At 43.4% G+C, this 21,818-nt stretch overlaps 2 protein-coding genes across 2 annotated transcripts in view; one reads left to right on the top strand and one right to left on the bottom strand.

Annotated features, from left to right (window-relative positions):
• Positions 1–8,528, top strand: part of LOC107376156 (ras-related protein Rab-26) — a 118,698-nt gene extending 110,170 nt beyond the window's left edge. The window contains exons 8-9 of the mRNA XM_054750593.2: positions 1,040–1,116; positions 8,281–8,528. Coding sequence (XP_054606568.1) covers positions 1,040–1,116; positions 8,281–8,380 — 177 coding nt within the window. The 3' untranslated portion in view covers positions 8,381–8,528. The remainder of the gene's footprint in view (positions 1–1,039; positions 1,117–8,280) is intronic.
• Positions 8,529–12,574: 4,046 nt separating this feature from the next.
• LOC107376464 (arf-GAP with dual PH domain-containing protein 1) overlaps positions 12,575–21,818 on the bottom strand; it is a 40,114-nt gene continuing 30,870 nt past the window's right edge. Inside the window, exons 5-11 of the mRNA XM_015945564.3 lie at positions 21,076–21,188; positions 20,840–20,986; positions 20,578–20,661; positions 13,415–13,477; positions 13,233–13,304; positions 12,883–13,111; positions 12,575–12,798 (exon numbers count right to left, since the gene is read on the bottom strand). Of these exons, the coding sequence (XP_015801050.3) occupies positions 12,770–12,798; positions 12,883–13,111; positions 13,233–13,304; positions 13,415–13,477; positions 20,578–20,661; positions 20,840–20,986; positions 21,076–21,188 (737 nt within the window). The 3' untranslated portion in view covers positions 12,575–12,769. The remainder of the gene's footprint in view (positions 12,799–12,882; positions 13,112–13,232; positions 13,305–13,414; positions 13,478–20,577; positions 20,662–20,839; positions 20,987–21,075; positions 21,189–21,818) is intronic.

The raw sequence follows: 21,818 nt of genomic DNA, 5'->3' as shown, positions 1-21,818 counted from the left end.
TGATCCGGTACAGTTTCTTTCATCTGAAACGCCTTGTGAAAATCAAGCCTATGCTGTCGAGAGAAGAAGAAGAAGAAGGAAATATAATTTCTATAGCGCCTCTCAAGATAAAAATCACGAGGCGCTTAAAGCCCACCTGGAGTGGGTACTCCATGCTTTTGTAATTTCTAGGCTTGATTACTTCAACTCTCTATATGCAGGACTGTGTCATGCATATAGAGTCACTACTGTGTCATCACTGCGCCGCTTACAGGTTGTGCGGAACAGCGCAGCCAGGTTCCTGACTGGGACCAGGAAACGGGACCACATCAGTCCAGTTCTGGCCTCCCTGCACTGGCTTCCGGTTTGTTATCGTTCACACTTTAAACTCCTCGTCTTTGGTTATAATTTCTTAAAGGGTGGTGGTCCCCCCTATCTAGCCACACTCCTGAACAGACATTCCCCATCACGCGCTCTGCGCTCCTCTGACCAAGGCCTGCTCGCTGTCCCTCGTTCTAGGTGTCATACTCATGGGGACCGGGCTTTCTCAGTCCTAGCTCCGTCACTCTGGAACCAGCTGCCACCCTCAGTTAGGCTATCCCCATCTTTGCCGGTCTTTAAGAGTTGCCTAAAAACTCACCTCCTCCGCTTGGCGTTCCCTGAACGTGTTTGAGGTCGGCCCTCCTTTTTGTGTTTTTATTTCCCTGTTTTCACTGGTCTCTTTATCCCTTGTTTTATCCATTTGTTTCTACTTTAATGCTTTACTTTTTTTGCACTATTTTAATTGCTTTTATTATCTATTTATTCATTGTGTTTAAGATTTCTTATGTACTGTGTTCAGCGCCTTGGGCTTCCTGACAGGAAGGCGAAAGGCGCTTTATAAATAAAGCTTTGATTGATTGATTACTGCAGGGTTGGATACTCCAAAGGAAACACATTTAAAAGCATTGTGCAGTTAGGCACTCACACCCGAATCCTTTTTTTTTTTTCTAATTAAAAACTAAAAGCTTTGTTTGTGAATGCTGGGGTGTAAGAGCGGTTTCATGTTGTGACTCTGCAGGAGTTTGGGGTTCCTTTCATGGAGACCAGCGCCAGATCAGGTCTCAATGTGGAGCTGGCTTTCACAGCTGTGGCTAAGTGAGTAAAGCTCTGATAAAAATGATAGCTGAAGTCAGTCCTGCATGGTGGTTTAGGGGGTTTTCTGAGTTTGTCCTATGTGTTTATTTACCTAGTTATTTATTTTTTTAAATGTTTATTTGTGTTATTTACACTTAACATCTGTTTTTGTTTTCTAAGAAGACATGATGACACAATAAACACTGTTCAGTTTGGGTTGATATTTTGTGGGTCACATACTGATGTGAGGAAGTCGAGCATGCCCATCCTGCCTTGGGATCAGAGAAAATGAGTTAGTTAAGATTCTAATCTAATTTCAATTGTTCCATCATATAAAACAGATAATAAATGAATAAAGCAAATACAGTGCTTCAAAGCCCCTGAAGTGAAATGTATGTTTCTTGATACACACTTGGTGGTTATCTTGTGCACATGAATTTAAAAAATCCCCTTGGTTTGTTTTTACAGCATTAGTGGTTTTACTTTTTAACAATAGTAGCTTTTTATGTTTGTCAAAATGAATTTTAGGGTTTCTGAGCAGAGCAGCATCAGATACAGAGGGGTGTGAAAGTTTGAGCAGCCTTGTTAATCTTCATGATTTTCCTTTATATATCCCTACTAGCACAGGTCTGTTGCAACAACGTTGTCGCAACGTATTTTCTGACACCTTGTGATGTTGCAGAAATGTCGTATGTTACGTAGTAGCGACTTCCAAAGTGAAATTCTGTATGACCCTCTGTTGGGTGTCAACATGTTCAGATTGTTTTCCATACATCTCCCCGTGGCTTGGATGAAAGAGATGAAAGGACAGATTGACTTAGTCCTCCTCAGAAAAATGGGCCTCCATTTGTGTGGCCCGATGCTGTGCTTCAGCCTGAAGGGAAAAAAAATGAGGTATACGTTAGTGAGCAATTAGTTAGTTTGTATGACTTTACTTGAACAGACCAAATAAACTACAGTACGTAAGCTACCATGCGGTAGCTACCCATGCGGCATTGTTTGAGGGCAGATATATGCTACTGCCTTTTGTAAACCAAAATTACAACTATAACAAGAAGCACAGGATTTAAAACTTTTTCTTACCTGAAGCAAGCGAACTAAAGAGTGAGTGGCTGACAAATAAATCAGACGAAGTAGCCAAACAGCAAAGAGCAACTGGAAATGAATCTTGTGGGGAAAAAAACACGGGATAAAATAAGAACAAAAACAGAGGCAGATTAAGCTGATTGGAAGATATGGTCGTGGAAAATGTGATGACCATAACAAATCAGAGAACTGGCTGGAACATCAGTCACAGTAATTGGTTGATTTTCAGGGTTGTTACAACAAGCCATTCCATTGGGGGGCTGTGAGGGCAGTAACATGTAAATTAGCTTACATTTCTTTGCTGGTGGATTTTAGAAAGTAAACATTTGTAAACAGCAAAAATGAGTTTTTCAGAAAACAAAGTTTAAAAAAAAATCCAATTTTTTGGTAGAAAAACTGTTATAGAAGCCACCAGATATCAGTTTTTATTTTTTTAATTGTTTTATTTGTAGTTTTATTTACACACTTTGTAAACAACAGCAACACACACACACCTTCATCATCATCAGTCCCCTCTTGCACAACATGTACCTTTCTTTGTTGGTGGTTTTCTGAAAGGTAACAAAGGGTATATAGGACAGGATACAGGATATGATTTAAAATGTTATCCTCGTCGATACTGATGTCACACAATGTCCATCCTCATTCAAGAATCTGATTAGCAGCTCCTCCTCAAACATTCCTGAATATTCAGAACTTGTTTTTGCCAAATTCAAAAAGGATTTTTTTTCAGTAAACAAGTTGGAACAGTCCAAGAATTTGTTATTTTTATTAGAAAAACACTTCTTTAGCTATAAATGTGATTCAAATACTGCAACTACTAATTGTTTATTTAATTATTGTCAAAACTCTAATAATAATAAAAAACAAAGCATTAAAAGACCAAATTAAATTATATCTTTGTGTGTTATTTTTCATGTGTGTTGAGGAAAACATTTTTAATTTTAACAAAATCTAAATTAGAATCACAATATGGACGAGCTGTAAATCTAATTTGACGATAAAATCTCTCTTAAATTTTATTTATTCTGGAACTACAGTTATCACGTTGTAACAACGTAGCAGCAACGTTGTTATTCAAAGTGCCGAATAAGTTACAGAGGGGACGTTTAACAGAAGTTGTAAAGCGACTTTCTGAGGACGTTGTAGTGTGACGTTTCAGCAGTGTACCAACAACGTGCCCTGTGGAACATAGTAACCTAAACGTAGCAGCTATGTTGTCACTACGTCACAAACGAAACGTCGCAAAACGCGACTTTGTGGTGACTTTCTGTGTTAGTAGCGTTGTTGGTTGTTAAGATAAAAACATTCAGTTAAATATATCATAAAGCCTCTTTTATAAGACAGACCCTCGCATCATTACAGAGTGATAAATCTGAATTTGTGGGTCTCGTAAATGGGCCAAGGAGCAAAGGGGAAAGGTGATAAAACTCGTTTCTGATGTGCTTAAGTTGTTTTTACAGGACCATAGCATTTGTAAAATGGGATTTGCCGTGGCTCCCTGGGGAAGATTTTGACTTTTATAGTAGCAAAGCTGAAGCTAGAATAAACTGCCATCAGGCACCTTTCAAACCAGGACGGGACAAAGGGAGGTCGCTGGGCAGCCAACCCCCCCCCCCCCTCCCACCCACCCCTCGCATGTGACGTACAGGGAAGCATTCAGCATCAGATGGAAGATACGTCATACTGATGAAATTTCGTTTTCAGGACCTTTAGCTTTGATGTGACCTGCTTTTTTCCCGGCAATTACTACAAGGCTAAGCGCATCAGAATCGAGTTTTATCACCTTTCACCTTTGCACCTTGCCGCATTTACGAGACCCAGAAATTCGGATTCATCACTCTGTAATGACACGATGGTCTGTCTTATAAAAGAGGCTTTAGCCTCGTAGTAATATTGCCGCATGAGCCCCTCGCCTCTGATGGCTAAACGTGTGTCAGCCCCGCTAAGCCCTTTGGAGCGACTGTGGGAGCACCCCCCCCCCCACCCCCACCCACCCACCCACCCCCGCAAAAGAGGGTGGTCGTGTTAGTGACGTATATATAAACACAGATAAACATGGCCTCTCACTAGTATCTTTCAACAACCTACAACATGGCAAACTGGACGGACGCGGAGACCATGGAGCTTTTGGCTGTGTGAACGGACAAACAGATTAGTCCCCTTTTTACGGGGACGGTGAGAGACAGCCAGCTGTTCGACAGAGTGGTGAAAACACTGGCTGAGCGGGGCGTCAAGTAGGACAAAAAGCAGGTCACATCAAAGCTAAAGGTCCTGAAAACGAAATTTCGACAGTCTGGTGTGTCTTCCGTCTGAGGCTGAATGCGCGACCCTGTATGTCACATGCGGGGGGCGCCCAGCGACCTCCCTATATCCCATCTTGGTTTGAGAGGTGCCTGATGGCAGTTTTTTCTAGCTTCAGCTTTGCTACTATAAATGCCAAAATCCTCCCCAGGGTGCCGCGGCAAATCCCGTTTTGCAAACGCTATGGTCCTGTAAAAAAAGCAGTGATGTTTGAGAAGTGAAACAAAGTTTATGGGATTTACAGAAAGTGTGCAATAATTGTTTAAACAAAGTTAGGCAGGTGCATACATTTGGGCACCACAAACAAGAAATGAACTCAATATTTAGTAGATCCTCCTTTTGCAGAAAAAACAGCCTCTAGATGCTTCCTGTAGCTTCCAATGAGATTCTGGATTCTGGCTGAAGGTATTTTGGACCATTCTTTACAAAACCTCTAGTTCATTCAGGCTTGATGATTTCTGAGCATGGACAGCTCTCTCTGACTCACACCACAGATGTTCAGGTGGGGACTGAGATGGTTATTCCAGAATGTTCTACTTGTTCCTCTGCATGAATGTGGATATTGAGCGGTGTTTAGGGTCATTGTCTTGTTGAAAGATCCAGCCTCAGCTGTATCTGTGCAGCTTCAGCTTTGTCACTGATTCCTGGACATTGGTCTCCTGCTGATATTGAGTGGCATCCATGCATCCGTCAACTTTAACAAGATTCCCAGTCCCTGCACTGGCCACACACCCCACAGCATGATGGAACCACCACCATGTTTTGCTGTAGGTAGCAGGTGTTTTTCTTGAGCCCTTTTCAGATAGACATTCGGGAACATTTGTGGACAATTCAATCCGGTTTTTAACCGGAACTGTGTTTTCAGACACACCACTTTTGTACCGGAACTTGTCCTTCCGGCTGCGTTCACACAGCAGGGAAAAGTTCCAGATGTCTGACGGCGGCGGGGGGGGGGGTGAATCGGACTTATGTTAAGAAGAAGAAGAAAATATCATTTCTATAGCGCCTCTCAAGATAAAAATCAGGAGGCGCTTAAGCATAATTCTGCGCACACGAAGACGCATAAGAGACCTGGATGATGAAGCTCAATGGTTAAAGGAATCACGGAAGCGGTGTGAAGCGCTCCGTCGCGCGTCTAGGCGGTACCGTAGGAGGCGAGTTGCCATGGTTCGCCGCATGCTACAGCAGCGGGCTATCTAGGTGCGCACAGCGTCCCCCGGTCCCCTCCTCCTCCCCCTTGTCCGGAACTCTACCTCACCAGTCTGAAGCAGCCACCCTGTCTGTAACAAGTCCGGACCTGTTACTAGGGGCTTCGTCCGGTTAAATTCCGGAACACGTTATCCAGATGTTTGCATTCAGACACAAAGGTCTTACGGACAGAGTCCGGAACATTTCCGTTTTTAATGGCCTGTCTGAAGGGGGCTTTGGAGTGTTCTTTTTCCTCCATGCATAACGCCCCTTGTTATTCCCAAATAACTCTGTTTTAGTTTCATCAGGCCACAGCACCTTATTCCAAAATGATGCTGGCTTGTCCAAATGTGCTTTATAATGCTTCAAGCAGCTCTGTTTGTACTGTGGGCGGAGAAAAGGCTTCCTCTGCATCAATCTCACATGCAGCATCTCCTTGTGTAAAGTGCACCGAATAGTTGAACAATGCACAGACTCCATCTGCAGCAAGATGATGATGTAGGTCTTTGGTGCTGGTCTGTGGGTGACTCTGACTGTTCTCAACACTCTTTGTTTTTGTTAATCTGAGATTTTTCTTGGTCTGCCACTTTGAGCCTTAACTTGAACTGTGCCCAGCGCCGGCGCTCCGCACACGCACACCACGCACAGCGCGTAGGGCACCACGCTGGGGAAGGGGCACCAAACGCAAGCTTATGAAAAAAATAATATATATATATGATGAAGACAGATTTCAATTAGAAGATGTGCAAAGCAAGTTAACAGCATGTTTACAGAGAGAAAACAATACAAAAAGGAAAGGAGATGGACCGTGTCCACTTTTCACTCTGTCCTGGACGTCCGGACTGGGGGGTTCTTGTATTGATGAAAATGTCCGGCTTTTCATCCAGGAGCAGGGATCGAATTATGGGGGAGCTGTATATCCTACACATCCAGGGGAGCCGGAAAAAGTTTTCTAACTATATGACATCATTTATGGACTCTTTGGAGCAGAGAGCACAGAGAGCGGCACAGCGCTGCGTTGTTGCGCAGCGCTCCAGGCAGCTGCTTCCAGTGCCCGGTCCATTCTCAAAGTGGCACAACCAAAATTAACACACGATCGTTCATGTCCGCTCATGTTCTCTACTTTCTGTCTTATTTGTGCCTGAAGCGCGCTACTGCGGAGCTCATCACCTGTGCTGCGGTGATTTCACCTCACTGACGCAGCATCGAATCGCGCTCTCCGCTTTGCGGTCAGGAGATCCTTTGATCTGCTCAGAAGTAACTGATGAGGTGAAAAAGTAAGAATCCAGGCAGCAGGTTTTCTGGAGAGTTTAGAGGAGATGCAGGAAGATGAGAGACAGACAGGACAGGAAAATAGTTCAATAAAAACAAGAAAACAAAACAAAGTGTTGAAAAGTAAAATGTAGGTAGATTTATCTCCACTACAAGTTTTTACCTGTATAAAACAATAAGTTACACACATGCAATATTTATACATCTGATACAATTCAGATCACCTTCAAGACTCAGTCACACACCCAGGGCCGTTTCAAGACATTTTGGGGGCCAAGGCAAAATGACCCCCCCCCCCACACACACACACACACACACACACACACACACACACAAAATATCAATCCTACTTTTTGGAAAATAATAAGCAGTTTGTGCATACAAGAGAATTTAAGGCGAAGCGCTCGCACATACTGTGTTATTGTGTTGTTTTTTCTGTATGTGTGTGTGTGTGTGTGGTGGTGGTGGTGGTGGGGGGGGGGCACCACAAAGCCTTTGTGCTTAGGGCACCGAAATAGCTAGCAACAGCCCTGACTGTGCCTGTAGTCTTCCATTACCTTAGTAGGTTCCTAACTGTGGAAACAGACAGCTGAAATCTCCGAGACAGCTTTCTGTATCCCTCCCTAAACCATGATGGTGAATAATCTTTGTTTTCAGGTCATGTGAGAGTTGTTTTGAGACCCCATGTTGCTGCTCTTCAGAGAATATTGAAAGAGGAGGGAAACTTACAATTGCACCCCTTAAATACTCTTTCTCATAACAGGATTCACCTGTGTGGAGGTCAAGGGTCACTGAGCTTGCTAACCTATTTTGAGTTCCAGCAATTAGTTCTGAAGGTTTTGGAATCAATATAATGCCAAAAGTGCCCAAATTTATGCACCTGCCTAATTTTGTTTAAACAATTACTGCAGACTTTCTGTAAATCCAAACTTTGTTTTACTTCTCAAACATCACTGTGTGTCTTCTATATGATATTTAACTCGAAAATGTTACCGAAGCAACCAACGGCTTACAGGAAAATCATGATGACTAACAAGGCTGTCCAGACTTACCTCTAGGTGACGGCACTCCCTCGCTGCTGCAGGTGAAGCTCATTTTTAATGCAATAGGAAACGACTTTCCTGCTGCGACTGGAACCACGGGTTTATATTTTAATGAATTCATATTACATTTATTTTTTCAGGAATCTTCAGCTTGAATTTATTTATTTGTTTGTTTGTTTGTTTGTTGCCATCTGAAGTGGTACACCTTCTTAGTTGGAGCAGAAACATTTTCAAATGTGAATGCTTCTGTGAGTAACTTGAATTTCTCTAAACCCTCTCATGGTTTCCTCAGGGAGCTGAAGCACCGGTCCGTGAAGGACTCCAGTGAGAAGTTTAAGCTCCAGGAATATGTGAACAAGGAGATGAAGGGTGTGGGCTGCTGCAGGTCCTAAACAGCTCCACATCTGTGGCTATGTCCTGATTACTCATCTTTACATTGTTGGTGACCATTTCTGGACTCCTCCAATACTAGGAGTCAGAATCACAGAGGTAGAAACGTTGTCCTCCACTCGTCGTGCTTCTCTTCTCCTGCCTCTTTAGCTGTGAACGTATAGCCCAAGGTTAGGATTCAAACAGAAAAACGACCCACCTCAGTTCATTCCCTGTTAACTGTCGCTGCACAGTCATCATTTTAACTCTGAAACATAATGCATTACCTTGTCTATTGAATGTGTTTTAAAGGAATGTCATCTCATGATGAACTGGGAAAAGCAGCATGTTTAAAGTGTTTTATGCTCCTGTGTATTTCTGATTGGCAGCTTTTGTTTACATGTTGTGGATGAATCCACTAGATGCTTTGTTGCTGGTCCTCCTGTCTTCATGAAGTGGCTCGACAGACTCACCAGCATCAGCTCGAACTGTGTTCATCAGTCAGGTTTGGACACTAGAGAATAAATGACCTCACCCTTCAACAAAGGCAAAAGGACTTATGGCAACATAACACTGCATTAATTACATTGTGTATATGTCTGAAACACTGTAAATGTACAGAAATGTGTGTCCTGTACTGGTTTGATATGAACTGCACAATCTTTCATTTCTTGAAATAATTTCTAATATAACGATCGGACATGACATGTAATCTATATATAGTGGAGATTTTGACAAACAGGCTGCAAAAAAATTTTCTTGCACAAAAAGCTTCAGAGGAAAGAAGCTCTTTAGTCAGGAAATAATGCTAGTACCAGAGAGTAACACATACGATAAGTGTTGTTTATGAAATGTCTCAAAAATCTAATAAGCTGTTCCAATTGTTTTGTTTTTCTTCTTTTAAATCTAAATATTATAAATATTATTGGGGCATAACATTCTATGATTTGTTTTCATATAAAGCTCCACCGTGACCTTCAACTTTCGCTGGTGGTCCCCTTATTTAAAAAGGGGGACTGCAGGGTGTGTTCCAACTACAGGGGGATCACACTCCTGAGCCTTCCTGGTAAGGTCTATTCAGGGGTTCTGGAGAGGAGGGTCCGTCGGATTGATGAACCTCAGATTCAGGAGGAGCAGTGTGGTTTTCGTCCTGGCCGTGGAACACTGGACCAGCTCTGTACCCTTAGGGGGATCCTGGAGGGTGTGTGGGAATTTGCCCAACCAGTCTACATGTGTTTTGTGGATTTGGAGAAGGTGTTTGACCTCGTCCCTCGGGGGGCCCTGTGGGGGTACGCCGGGAGTATGGGGTACCAGGCTCTCTGATACGGGTTGTTAGATCCCTGTATGACCTGTGTCAGAGCTTGGTCCGCATTGCCGGCAGTAAGTCGGGCTCGTTGCCAGTGAGAGTTGGACTCTGCCAAGGCTGCCCTTTGTCACCGATTCTGTTCATAACCTTTATGGACAGGATTTCTAGGAGCAGCCAAGGTGTGGAGGGCATCCGTTTTGGTGGCCTGAGGATTGGGTCTCTGCTTTTTGCAGATGATGGGGTCCTGTTGGCTTCATCAGAACATGACCTTCAACTTTCACTGGAGTGGTTCGTAGCCGAGTGTGAAGCAGCTGGGATGAGAATCAGCTCCTCTAAATGCTTCTCCAGGTCAGGGATGAGGTCCTGCCCCAAATGGAGGAGTTTAACTATCTCGGGGTCTTGCTCACGAGTGAGGGAAAACTGGAGCGTGAGATCGATGGACGGATAGGTGCTGCATCTGCAGTGATGCGGGCGTTGTACCGGTCTGTCGTGGTGAAGAGAGAGCTGAGTCAGAAAGCGAAGCTCTCGATTTACCGGTCGATCTACGTTCCTACCCTCACCTATGGTCATGAGCTTTGGGTAGTGACCGAAAGAATGAGATCACGGATACAAGCGGCCGAAATGAGTTTTCTCCGCAGAGTGGCTGGGCTCTCCCTTAGAGATAGGGTGAGAAGCTCGGTCATTTGGCAGGGGCTCGGAGTAGACCCGCTGCTCCTCCACATCGAGAGGAGCCAGTTGAGGTGGCTCGGACATCTGGTCAGGATGCCTCCTGGATGCCTCCCTGGTGAGGTTTTCCAGGCACATCCAACCGGTAGGAAACCTAAAGGTAGACCCAGGACACGGTGGAGGGACTATGTCTTTCACCTGGCCAGGGAATGCCTTGGGATTCCCCCGGAGGAGCTGGCCCAAGTGGCTCGGGAGAGGGAAGTCTGGGCTTCTCGCCTTAGTCTACTGCCCCGTGACCCGACTCCGGATAAGCGGATGAAAATGGATGGATGGATGGATGGATAAATCTCCATTTATTTTCTTATATACAAACATATAATCTATTGTTTTGGTTACATTTCATGCCAGACACAGAAACCGAGTGAAAAGCTGTTGCCATGGTGTTCGTTTTTCTGTTTTATTCAACAGCAGTTCTGTGGAAAAGTATTTGAACCCCTAACTTATTTTTGCTTTTGTCTCACACTTAAATGTTCAGCAAACAAAAATGTAGTATCAGACTAAAGTAAAACCAAAACTCTGTTTCCAAAAGGTTTAAATCAGTTATCAAAACCACTTTTGTTGACTTGCTTTAACGGCCTTTAGCAGTAATAGAGTCAGTCATTTTAAACACATGGTTGTGATGACTGGTGATGAGTCACATCCGATGGTCACATCACTGGACTCTACAGAACTGTATTAATCAAGTCAAATTGGAGGATTTTCCAGCCTGCTTAAGGTAAAACATTCACCTTTAGGATTTCCTTGTAGAGAGCAGAAGTCATGGTTCCACAGGCCCCAGCCCCAGATCATCATACTTCTACCACCATGTCTGGCTTGTTCTTTTCTTAAAGTTCACCAGGGGTAACAAGACACGCACCTTTTTGTCAGTTCAGAGAATATTCTCCCACCAGTCTTAGGGATCACCCTGATGTTTTTGTAAATGTGAGACCAGCAGAGATTCTGGCCTTGGAGCTCTCCTACAGAGACCATTTTTCCTTCTCCTGAGAGGACCAACATCTGAGACCTGCTTCAGATGTTGTTCTGGGTTAGAACAAGGCATGCTGCTTAAAGTCAGAATCCCATTAGTCATCACGCCCGGGTGAAATTTGTTCTCCGCATATGACCCATCCCCTGGGGGGGGGGGGGGGGGGGGGGGGGACCTGCAGATGGTTATCCCCCCATCTCTGGGGGGGAATGACCATCCTTAGGGTTTATGGTATGACCCCACTGTGGATTTGAACCCTCAATCTCCCAGTCTCAGGATAGACACTCATTACGCCACTGAGCTGGTCACGATCTAGATTCTGCTGAAGTGACCGCTTCATCCCACAGGGCCAATTAGGTCTGGGTGGGGCTCATGAAATTAAAAGCTGCTTCCATCGAGTACCTTTTCATTGCACCGCACATTTCAATTACCTCTTGTAAATGAATGACTGTGATTAATACCAACAGATGTTTGTGGCATTCACACTTTTAATATCAACCATGTCTCAAACTGAGTTAAACAAATTGTCTTCTAGCTCCAACAGCTCTGAGCCAGACTCACACGTATGACAACGGGTTTGCTGGCTCTGCAGCAGAGCATGGAGGTCTTGACTCTTCAGATCTGAATAAAGTAACTCCTGCACCCTCATGGTCACATGACACATGTGTGTCTTACTGCCAGTCCCTTTAGTGACTCCACCAGTTTGATGAAGGGGGCAGCAGCAGGAGGGTTTGTGTTTGAAATGTTTTAAAAGTTTGTCTCCCCCTGCTGGATAACAAAGGACAAGGTGTGACAGTAAATACTATAATAGTATACTATACTAGAATTATATATATATATATATATATATATATATATATATATATATATATATATATATATATATATATATATATATATATATATATAGGGAAATAGTATAAAGGTGTTACAGTAAGCTAGTTAATTTACAAAAGAAGCATTTCAGTGCACAGCATTAAATACATCTGCAAATGAGATTTTAAAAAAATAAATAGGAATAATTATCATACGCTTATTTAATGTGTGTGTGTGTGCGTGTGCGTGTGCGTGTGTGTGTGTGTGTGTGTGTGTGTGTGTGTGTGTGTGTGTGTGTGTGTGTGTGTGTGTGTGTGTGTGTGTGTGTGTGTGTGACCATGTATACAAGCTGTGTGTTATGTTAATATCACTTTCATGAAACTGTGCTGCAATGCAAACTTAGTTCTGCCAAGAAGGGAAGAGAAGACTGACGTTTCTTCACACGTGAGCAGCAACAGCTCCGTCTTGTTTTAAGTATATTAAAGCACATCATCAAAGGTTCATGAGTCAAAACGTGCCAGACGCCTCCAGGAGGAAGGAGTCTGCAGCCAGTTCTTCTAGAAGCTTTTCTCTGAGATGCACCAGAAGTTGTTGAGTTGATCATGGCTTGTGCTTAAAATATGCCTCCACTGCACAACAGAAAAAAGTATCACATCAGACTAATTTTGTTTTTAAAAATGGGAAAAGCAAAAGGGATTTCCTCTTCTACTCACCTGCGTACTCCTGCGGGAGCATCGGTCTGTTGAGGACAATCTGGAACGCTGCTATCCAGTCCTCCCTGTCCTTCTCAGTCTCACAAGTAACAAGAAACTTCCTGTCCGGAGTCACTATTGTAATTCCAAACTGCCAGTGATATCCCTGAACACTGGGTGGAAGAATGGGGAGAACAGAGTAGCTGTGATCCTTATTGCCAATGAACACCTCACCTCGAGCATAAGCATCCTGAAAGAGGACAAAGACACACAGTACTGTCAGATTTGGACACGACAAGACAGCATGTCAGCGTTTAGCTGATTTGTTCATCAGAGACACGGTTTTATGCCCAGGTGCAGAACTCTAATACCAGTGGATCTTTGAAGTACATGAGTCTCCTGTCGTCCATCGTAAACCACCTCTTCTTGAATCCCTCCGTGTGCTAGAGGACAAAACCAGAAAGAGCGGTTGTCAGTTACTTTATTTTGGTTTATCTTGTCCTGTTAGATGTAAATTACCACAAATGGGCCAAATAGCAACAAAACAAATCACCTTCGGACCTGTCTTCTCCATGTAACCCTCCTTCAAGTAGTTCCTGGTTAGCTTTGGTAACCACTGCAGAAAAATTAATCGGGATAAATTACAGCATTTCTGTACTCGCTTACAAGGATCTAATTTATTTTTTAATCCAGTATTACAGGATTTAGATCTCAAATGCACTTCAACAACACTTCAATGTAAATAGAAACCTTTTGTTGGAAAATAGATTAGATTATAATTTTGAAATCATGATGACAATAACAATAACAATTGGTGGCATAACTGAAGCGTCAGCGGAAGCGTCAGCCCTTGTGTCTCAGCCCATCCGGTGTAAGACACTCCGGGGTAAAGACATACGTGTCTACCTGCGCGTGTCCACAGACCAAACAAGCTTGACCCTGACGCTGCTCCATCGACACCTTGCGAAATGTGCCATTATTCTATACCTGTGGTCGCTGGCTTCAGAGGAAGGTCACACACAGCAAACCGCTTTCGCAACCTTCAAAACCTCCGCTCGCTAAAACCAACTCCCCCCAAAGACATCCACCTGTCTATGGGACGTTGGAACTGCCAATCGGCTGTAAACAAAGCAGACTTCATTACCGCATATGCAAACCACCTGTCACTCCATGCACTGGCTCTCACAGAGACCTGGATCAAACCATGTGACAATGCTACCCCATCTGCTCTCTCAGTTAACCACACTTTCTCCCACACTTCTCGTGCATCTGGCCGAGGTGGTGGAACGGGCATGTTAATTTCCAACAAATGGATATACAGTCAGTTGCTATCCATCACTAAATACAACTCCTTTGAATACCATGCCATCCAGGTAACTGTACCGAAAAAATTCTTTTTGGTTGTCATATATCGACAACCAGGTCAACTTAGAGACTTTCTTGATGAACTCGACACCCTGCTTTCCTCCATTCCTGAGCACGACTGTCCCGCAATGGTCCTTGGAGACATGAATATTCACCTGGACAGTCCCAGCTCATCAGGCTTCCTGTCACTAATGTCATCATTTGATCTAAAACTAGTACAAAGTCCTCCAACTCACAAAACTGGAGAAGCACTTGACCTCATTTTCACCAGAAACTGTGCCATAGACACAATCTCTGTCACACCGCTGCATCTTTCCAATCATTACTTCATCCATTTCAGCACGACTCTACAAGGGAGGTCCACTGCTTCCTCCCCAATGGTCTCATTCCGCCGCAACCTCCGCAATCTGGCACCCATTCCATTCCATTCCATTCCATTTATTTGATAAAGCACATTTAAAAACAGCATGTGAGCTGACCAAAGTGCTGTACAGGGGTAAAAACATATAAGGTTAAAAGAATAATATAAAAGAATAAAACAACTAGAGCAAAACACAAAGAACCAACAATGAGAAGTCAATAAAATCAGTAAAAGAACAGTGTAAATAAACCATCGATAAAATAGCTAGGTAGTAAAAGCAAGAGAATAAAAGTAAGTCTTTAAGTGAGACTTAAAAACCCCAATGGAGGAGGAGAGTCTGATATGCAGCGGGAGATCATTCCAGAGTTTTGGAGCGCAGACAGAAAAAGCTCGTTCACCACGGGTTTTGCAGCGTTGACGGGGAATCTTTAATAGGTGTAGGTCACCTGAACGGAGAGTCCTGCCTGGCACATAAGGAGTGAGTAACTCGGATATGTAGGGTGGTGCTAAGCCATTCAGTGCCTTAAAAACAAACAATAAAATTTTAAAACGTATACGGTAGTGCACAGGAAGCCAGTGAAGTCTTGCTAAAATGGGAGTGATGTGCTGCCGACGGCCAGTATTGGTCAGAAATCTTGCTGTCGCATTTTGTATCAGCTGAAGGCGAGATAATGCGGCTTTTGAAATGCCAAACAGAATTGCATTGGAGTAGTCCAACCTTGAGGTGATGAAAGCGTGAATGGTTGTCTCGAGGTGGCGCCGATTCAGAATGGGTTTTAGTTTGGAAAGACGTCTCAGCTGATAAAAACATGATTTAACCATTTGATTAACGTGAGGGTCCATTTTTAGAGCCACATCCATTTTAATTCCAAGATTAACAATTGTTTGACTAATTTTAAAAGGAAGAGCAGAAAAATCAGGAGCGGAGGAAGACAAGCCATTAGGAGTAAAAACAATAAACTCGGTCTTAAAATCATTCAGGAGCAGAAAATTTGCTGACAGCCAGTCCTTAACCTCACTCAGGCAGTCAAGGAGCGGCTGGATGGAGGTAAAAGCCTTCAATGGAACATAAATCTGGCAGTCGTCCGCATAAAGATGAAAGTTAATGTTAAACTTCCTGAAGATTAGTCCCAGTGGAATAATATAAATGCTAAATAAAAGGGGGCCGAGGATAGACCCCTGTGGAACGCCCCAAGGAAGAGCAGCAGAGGGAGATGAACAGTCGTCCATTCTAACTCTAATAGACCTGTTATCAAAGTAGGAGCAGAACCAGTCAAGCGCGGATCCCTTAATACCGACCAAATTCTCAAGGCGGGACAATAAAATGTCATGGTCAACTGTGTCAAATGCAGCTGAGAGGTCCAACATTACCAGGGCAACATGGGAACCGGAATCAGTGGCTAAAATAATGTCATTAAAAACCCTGATGTGAGCGGATTCTGTGCTGTGATATTGTCTAAAGCCAGACTGGAATTTATCCAAGACCCCAAAATTGTTCAGATGTGGCATAATTTGATTATAAACCACCTTTTCCATCACTTTTGACAAGAAGGGGAGCTTTGAAATGGGGCGAAAGTTCCCGAGGTCAGTTGGGTCTAGGCCTGATTTTTTCAGTAGTGGTTGAAGCACGGCATGTTTAAAAACAGAGGGTATAATTCCCGAAACAAGGCTGGAGTTAATAATGTTGAGCACATGAGGGGCTACCACTGGAAGAACCTCCTGGAAGAGTCTGGCTGGTACAATGTCATCAGGACAGCCTGATGGCTTCATGGAAGATATTAATCTCTCCAAGGCAGGCAGTGTGATCGGCTCAAAATGGTCAAAGCGTCCGGTACAAACAGATGCAGGTAGCAGAACCTCTCCAGGGGAAATGATTAGACTCCTAATATTGGAGACTTTATCAAGGAAAAAACTTAAAAATTGGGAGCAGAGATCATCTGTGATTGCAACCGTAGGAGAGTAATCACTCGACAAAACTGCATTTAGGGTTTTATATAAAGCCCTCTGGTTCCCAGAATGGGTAGAAATAATGCTGGCAAAGTATTTATTTCTAGAATTCCTGACTGCTTTCTGATATTCATCCAGTCATCCATCAACTACTTCTCCTCTCTTGTTGCCTCCACTCTTCCATCTCCCAGCACATTATCTGCTTATGAAGTGAATGAAGCCACCGAGTCACTCTGCTCCACACTCTGCTCTTGTCTTAACAACTTGTGCCGTTTAGCCACTAGACCTGCTAGATCCTCTCAGTCACACCCTTAGCAAAATGAAACCCTCCTGTCTCTATGCACCAATCTTAGAGCTGCGGAACAGAAATGGCACAAAACAAAAGATCCTGGTGATCTATTGAAATTTCAGGAATTACTGTCCTCATTCTCTGCCAGCGTCACTGATGCAATGAAAGCTTTCTACACTGACAAAATTCTCAGCTCTACTGACTCTCAAAAACTATTTTCGACATTCAAAACTCTGCTCAACCCTCTATCTCCACCTCCTACCAACAATCTATCAGCTGACACCTTTGCCTCATTCTTCATTGACAAAGTGGAAGCTATAAGCAAACAGTTTACTCAACTGGCCACTCCAGAACATTCGCTATCACAAAACCCCTTCTAGCCCAACCATCTCAAGCCCTACTGCTTCATTTTCCTCTTTTTCCCCTGTCACTGAGAACTGTGTGTCCAAGCTTCTCACGTGCAGCCGCCCTACTACATGCCCACTTGACTCCATTCTGACTAAGCTGCTCCAAGCTATTGCTCCTACAGTAGCCACAGCAGTCACACGTGTGATCAACGCTTCACTGACATCCGGTACATTTCCCACCTCTCTCAAGCATGCTCAGGTTAAACCTCTGCTAAAAAAACATCTCTTCCTCCAAATCATGCGGAGAACTACCGACCTATCTCTCTCCTCCCTTTTCTGTCCAAAGTCATTGAAAAGGTGGCTTTCAAGCAGATCACAGAATACCTCTCACAAAACTGTCTGCTTGACCCGTACCAATCTGGGTTCAAAAGGGCCACTCCACTGAAACTGCTCTGTTAGCAGTGACTGAATCCTTAAAAGAAGCTAGAGCGACTGCCAAATCCTCAGTGCTTATCCTGCTCGACTTATCGGCTGCATTTGACACTGTCAACCATGGCTTCCTTTTGTCCACACTTTCTAGCATGGGCATCAGAGAGAAAGCACACGCCTGGTTTGAATCGTACCTCACAGGATGATCATTCAGTGTATCTTGGCTTGGACAATCCTCTACTGTGCACCATCTTGCCACAGGAGTCCCCCAGGGCTCTGTACTAGGACCTCTTCTCTTTGCCATATACACCACCTCAATGGGTGAGATCATTTGATCACATGGCTTCTCCTACAACTGCTATGCAGACGACACCCAGCTCTATCTGTCATTTCCACCGGAAGACCACACTGTCTCTGCACGAATATCAAACTGTCTCTCTGACATATCAAAATGGATGAAATCCCACCATCTCCAACTCAACCGCTCTAAAACTGAACTACTTGTCATCCAAGCAAAACCATCCATACAGCACAATATCTCAATCCAGAATGACTTCCTATCTCAGGCTCCTTCAAAGGCAGTTCGAAATCTGGGTGTTGTGATTGATGAACACCTGACCTTTAAAGATCATGTTGCCTCTGTTGCTTGTTCATGCCGCTTTGCGCTGTATAACATACGAAAGATCAGACCATACCTAACACAACATGCCACCCAGCTCCTGGTGCAATCTACTGTCATCTTCCGTCTTGACTACTGCAATGCCCTTCTAACTGGTCTTCCTGGCTGTACTGTGAGACCTCTTCAAATGGTCCAGAATGCAGCGGCGCGTCTGGTCTTCAATCAGCCAAAAAGAGCACACCACCCCTCTGTTCATTGAGCTCCACTGGCTACCGCTAGCAGCACACATCAAATTCAAATTGCTAACTCTAGCATACAAAGTCCGAGATGGTATGGCTCCCATCTACCTGAATCCTCCTGCAAAGGCTTACGTCTCGGCCCGGCCACTCCGGTCATCACAGGATCGTCGGCTAGCAGTGCCTACACCACGCTCAGGACAATCCAGACTTTTCTCATGCATCGTTCCACAAATGTGGAATGACCTTCCAAGCACTACCAGAACTGTGGCTTCCTTTTCAATTTTCAAGAAACTCCTGAAGACCCTGCTCTTCAGAGAGCATCTTCTTAACTAGCACCTTGCCTGCACCCGTCCCCCCTCTCTACTGTCCACTCCTTGTTCCCTACTCTCCATGACTGATGTCAATGTTGTTGTTGTTATTGTTGTTGTTAGCCTCAAGGGCAATATGCCGATTATCACTTGTAAGTCGCTTTGGACAAAAGCGTCTGCTAAATACATAAACATAAATATAAGATCGGACCAGTGATGATGTGTTTAGTCGCATGCTGTCCTTCAACCGCTGGTTGTCTAGGTGGTGTCCTGAAAACGTGGGCTACGTTGATAACTGGAAAACTTTTTGGGGAAAACCTGGTCTGATGCGAAGAGACGGCATCCATCCCTATTTGGATGGAGCAGCTCTTCTTTCTAGGAACATGGCCAAATTTATTAGTCCTCCATGACAACCCAGGGTCCAGACCAGGAAGCAGAGTCATAGTTGAACACACCCCTCTGCAGCTTCTGTACTGTTACCCACCCACTACCCCATTGAGACAGGGTGCTGCTCACGGCCAAAATCACATGGATTAAAAATCAGGCTTAATAAATCAAATCATAAAAATCTCATAAAAATTAGAACGATTTCAACTGTTACATCTTTACTGTCCTCAGCATCTCAGAGGAATGTAGCAGAGGGCAATATTTTCATTTCTAGCCCTTCACAAATTGATGGTCTAGTTCATAATGTTACTTCTTCTTTATGTGTGGCATTAGATGATGCTGCCCCTTTAAAAATCAAGGCAAATAGGCAGAGGAAGTTGGCTCCCTGGTTTAATTCTGATCTACAAACTTTAAAACAGAACTCTTGAAAATTGAAGAGAACATGGCGCTCTACACACCAGGAGGAGTCCTACTTATCATGGAAAAATAGTCTTGTGCTTTATAAAAATAAGCTTCCACAAGCTAGAACTGTATATTTTTCATCACTAATTGAGGAAAATAAGAATAATACTAAATTTCCTTTCAGTACAGTTGCCAAACTTACATAGAATCATACCTCTGAACCATCTATTCCCTTAGCCCTCAGCAGCAACGACTTTATGGGAATTTTCACGAGTAAAATTAATTCTATCAGAAACAAAATCATTAGCATCCTGCCTAATGCGACTTCTTCTTCCTCAGTAAGTGAGGCAGCATCAGAGGTAACTGTAGAGCCTCATCTGTGTTTGAACTGTTTTGATCCAGTTGAGCTTTCAGAGTTTTCAAAATATTAGCTTCATCTAAACCTTCAACTTCTATTTTAGATCCAATCCCAACCAAATTATTTAAAGATGCATTTCCTTTGGTTACTGCCTCAATCTAGATATAATCTATCTATCCTTAGTAAATGGATACGTACCACAGGATTTTAAGGTTGCTGTAATCAAACCTTTACAACATGCCGATTATCACTTGTAAGTCACTTTGGACAAAAGCTTCTGCTAAATACATAAACATAAACATAATACAGAAAAGTTATGAATAATGAATCTGAACATTTGTAACTCAATTCCAACCTTTGACATTTTTCACATGCACCACACAAACAAGAGCAAATCTTCCTGCTTAAAACTCTTGAGTATTGTTTTAAGATGACATCATTCTATTCAGCAGAAGACCAGTCCGTCCGGCCAGGCCGAGTCCGTCGGCTACGTGAGGTTAAGGTGGGCTTTCAATAAGTCTACATGTTCCTTTACAAAATCTGTGTGTCAAAATAACAGAACACACATATTTTTGACCATGAGTCAAAAGTTGGTTTGGCTCCGATATTCAACAAATACGTATTGTGTTTTTTCAGACTGGGGATGTGCATCATTACGTACTTACCTCAGAGTCAGGAGCACCAGGAAAAGCCACCTGCAGGTAGTGAAGCCTGGCTACTCTGATGGCATTAAACCAGTCCACCATTTCCTTCAGGGTGGGACATCAAATCAGAAGAACAGAAAAAAGACAGATACAGACTACACTAAACACAGAAAAAACTTCAAAGAAATGTGTATAATTAATATTAAAGGTTGATTTTACAGCCATCTGCCACTAGATGGAGACATGCATTCCTCCCTAACAAGCACCATCCTTTCTCACTCACCTTCCCATCCTCATGATAGACAAAGATATTTCTGGTGCTGTTGTCCTTCAAATAGGTTATCTGCATCCCATGAGGAGTTCCAATTTTACCTGGCTGGAATGTGGCGTTTATCGTATCCATCTTCATGATCGCTTTGGGCTCTCTGGCCTGCAGGAGGTAATAATGAGTTCAGACCAGAATTAAGATCCAAAACATAATGAAGTCTTAAAAGTCTGGATCATTATGATGTCACTCACGTCATTCTTGTTGAAGTATTTCAGAACACCTTCGCGTTCTGACAGAATAAATTTTCTGTTGAGGTATTGTCCATTGTCTCGTCCTCGTTTCCATAGAAACCCTTCTCGGTAGCCTGGCAGGAAAAGAGTCACAAGGACCCTTTTTACAAAACTTTATTAACACAGTAAAGTCCAAAACAAAATGGATTTCAATGTTAAGTGTGCGTGTGTGTGTGTGTGTGTGTGTGTGTGTGTGCGTGCGTGCGTGTGTGTGTGTGTGTGATGTATCTGCACACAGTCAGCGCTTGTGGTGACTGTTCGAAAAACCTTATCAGTAATAGGAGGAGGAACATCTATTGTATTGTTAAATAAAGCATGCACACATGCATGCACGCACGCATGCACGTATGCACACACATATGCACATGCACGTATGTACACACATATGCGCACGCACGCATGCGTGCATGCATGCACACACACACATGCATGCACACAGAGCCTACCATTGACCCACAAGCTTCCTGAGTGCTTTTCTGTCTCTGACCACAATGTCCACATTCTGCACTAGCAGTAGCAACAATCAGACACACACTCATTCTTAATGCCTTCATGTGAGAGCACTGACAGGAAGCATTCATGGTTGTTGTTTTTTTTCCTTTATTACCAGCATGTCTTACTTTCAGTTGTATTAATGTAGCATATTAATACAAAGATTACATTAACAAAGCTAGTTTTACTTAGTTCCTAAAAGGCTCAACTCT

The sequence above is a fragment of the Nothobranchius furzeri genome, chromosome 12 (genome assembly GCF_043380555.1).
Source record: "Nothobranchius furzeri strain GRZ-AD chromosome 12, NfurGRZ-RIMD1, whole genome shotgun sequence".
NCBI lineage: Eukaryota > Metazoa > Chordata > Actinopteri > Cyprinodontiformes > Nothobranchiidae > Nothobranchius > Nothobranchius furzeri.
Note: the sequence above shows the minus strand (reverse complement) of the source record. Positions and strands in the feature narration are given on the sequence as shown.